A 2545-nucleotide genomic window follows, 5' to 3' on the forward strand; every position below is an offset into this window, starting at 1 on the left:
AAACCCACGCTTACAGCACAGAAAAAAAAAAAAAGATATAATATCATCTGATGTTTATTAGTATAACTCATAATAATAGAATCCAAGAGTATTTAACTTCCAACATAGAGCAGGGACAGGGGAGATAATTGGAGATACCTGAATGAATAAGACTTCCATCTGTTTCACTCTGCATAAATAAACACCTACCTCAAATTTCTTCCTCTCTTCCTCCATAGAATTCCCAGAGGAAAATGGCAGCGGGAAATTACTCCACAGTGACTGAGTTCATCCTCGCTGGGCTAACAGAAAAGCCAGAACTCCAGCTGCCTCTCTTCCTTTTCTTCCTAGGAGTCTATACGGTCACAGTGGTGGGGAATCTGGGCATGATCACACTGATTGGGCTCAGTTCTCACCTGCACATTCCCATGTACTATTTCCTCAGCAGTTTGTCCCTCACTGATCTCTGCTATTCCACTGTCATTACCCCCAAAATGCTGGTGAACTTTGTGACAGAGAAGAACACCATCTCCTACCTTGAATGCATGACTCAGCTCTACTTCTTCATTTTTTTTATTATATCAGAAGGTCATATGTTGGCTGTGATGGCATATGATCGCTATGTTGCCATCTGTAAGCCATTGCTTTACAATGTCACCATGTCTTACCAGGTCTGCTCCTGGTTGGTAGTTGAGGTATATATGATGGGTTTGATTGGTGTCACAGCTCATACAGGTTGCATGCTAAGAGTGGTTTTCTGCAAGGCTAAAATAATCAACCATTACTTCTGTGATGTTTTTCCACTACTGGAGCTCTCGTGCTCCAGCACTTATATCAATCTAGTGGTACTTCTGTGCCTCACTGTATTTAATATTCTTGCACCAATCTTGACCATCTTTGGTTCCTATGTCTCCATCATTGCCAGTATCCTGCGAATTCGCTCCACTGAGGGCAGATCCAAAGCCTTCAGCACATGCAGCTCCCACATCTTGGCTGTTGCAATCTTCTACGGTTCTGCAGCATTCATGTACCTGCAGCCATCAAGTGTCAGCTCCATGGACCAAAGTAAAGTGTCTTCTGTGTTTTACACCATTATTGTGCCAATGCTGAACCCCCTGATCTACAGCCTGAGGAATAAGGACGTCAGAGTTGCTCTAAATAAAATCATTGAGAAGAGACTATTTTGCATTAGCAAAGATTTCTAATTCTTGGAGAAGATTCAGTAAAGAAGGAATCCAGAGACTGCAACATATATACATAAGTAGTGAGATTATTTCCAACACTTGATTATTTGGAAGAAAGGTCCCAAGTATAAGAGTGGGGGCAATTCTACTCTGTCCTAAAGGACCGCTATGAGCTGGAATTGACTCAGTGGCAGTTTTTTTTTTTTTTTTTAATTGGCTTATCAGGAGCTGTGGTGGCACAGTGGTTAAGAATTCATAGGCTAACCAAAAGGTTGGCAGTTTGAATCCACCATATATGCCTTGGAAACCCTATGGGCAGTTCTACTATGCCTTATAGGGTTGCCATGAGTTGAAATAGACTTAATGGCAATGGGTTTGGTTTTGGTTTTAGAAGGAGTCTTGGTGGTGCAAATGTTTAAGTGCTTGGGTTTTAACTGCAAAACCTACCCAGCAGCTTCACAGGAGAAAGACCTAGTGAGTGATATGCTTCCGTAAAGATTACAGTCAAGAAAACACTATGGAGCTGTTTTACTCTCTCACATGGGGTCCATATGAGTTGAAATCAGCTTGATGGCATCTAGTGATAACATTAAAAATATTGGATTATCAGTTATGCCTTTGTTTTTATTTTGGTGATTGATAAAACTTTTACCACTTTAGCTTATCAGTCTATCTTCAAATAACATGTCATATAAGTGCTATGGCTGCTAACCAAAAAGGTTGGCAGTTCGAATCCACCAGGTGCTCCTTGGAAACTCTATGGGGCAGTTCTACTCTGTCCTATAGGGTCGCTATGAGTTGGAAGCGACTTGATGGCAATAGGTACTGGTTATGTCATGTATAATGTAGGAAATTTACAGTATACCTCAATTTCCCTCCTCCCAAGCTTGTACTACTGTTGTGGTCCATTTTACTTCTACATATGTTATCAAACCCGTGATACATTGTGATTATTATTCGCTAGTATATACTTTTTAAAGATATGTTAAGAAGATAGAAATCCCCTTTATATTTCCCTGCATATTTACCATTCTTATTACTTTGTGTAGATAGACATTTCCATTCAGTTTATTTTCCTTTTGCCAGAAGATACCCATTAACATTTCTTGAAGTTTGTGCCTAATAGAGACAATGATTATTATTGTATTTACTCAACTGGAAATACTTTTATAAAATAAAGTGTTCTAGAATTCCCATTCTTTGCAATGTTATCCGTAATTTGTTATGATCCACACAGTTGAATGCCTTAGCATAGTCTATAAGACAGAGGTAAACATCTTTCTGGTATTCTCTGCTTTCAGCCAGGATATCACTGGTTCCATGTCCTCTTCTGAATCCGAGTTGAATTTCTGGCAGTTCCCTGTCAATGTACTGTTGCAGCT

General features: G+C 39.7%; 1 protein-coding gene across 1 annotated transcript; it reads left to right on the plus strand.

The window, feature by feature from the left end:
- The first annotated feature begins 230 nt into the window (after positions 1-230).
- On the plus strand, positions 231-1184 carry LOC126061090 (olfactory receptor 150-like). Its single transcript, XM_049857440.1, has one exon. It carries the CDS (start codon positions 234-236, stop codon positions 1182-1184), a length of 951 nt encoding a protein of 316 aa, XP_049713397.1. The 5' UTR covers positions 231-233.
- Positions 1185-2545: the final 1361 nt, after the last annotated feature.

Source organism: Elephas maximus, chromosome 17 (genome assembly GCF_024166365.1).
Source record: "Elephas maximus indicus isolate mEleMax1 chromosome 17, mEleMax1 primary haplotype, whole genome shotgun sequence".
Lineage (NCBI taxonomy): Eukaryota > Metazoa > Chordata > Mammalia > Proboscidea > Elephantidae > Elephas > Elephas maximus.

Coding starts and splice junctions, on each gene's coding strand:
- LOC126061090 (XM_049857440.1), top strand. CDS start 234: ATGGCAGCGGGAAATTACTCCACAGTGACTGAGTTCATCCTCGCTGGG.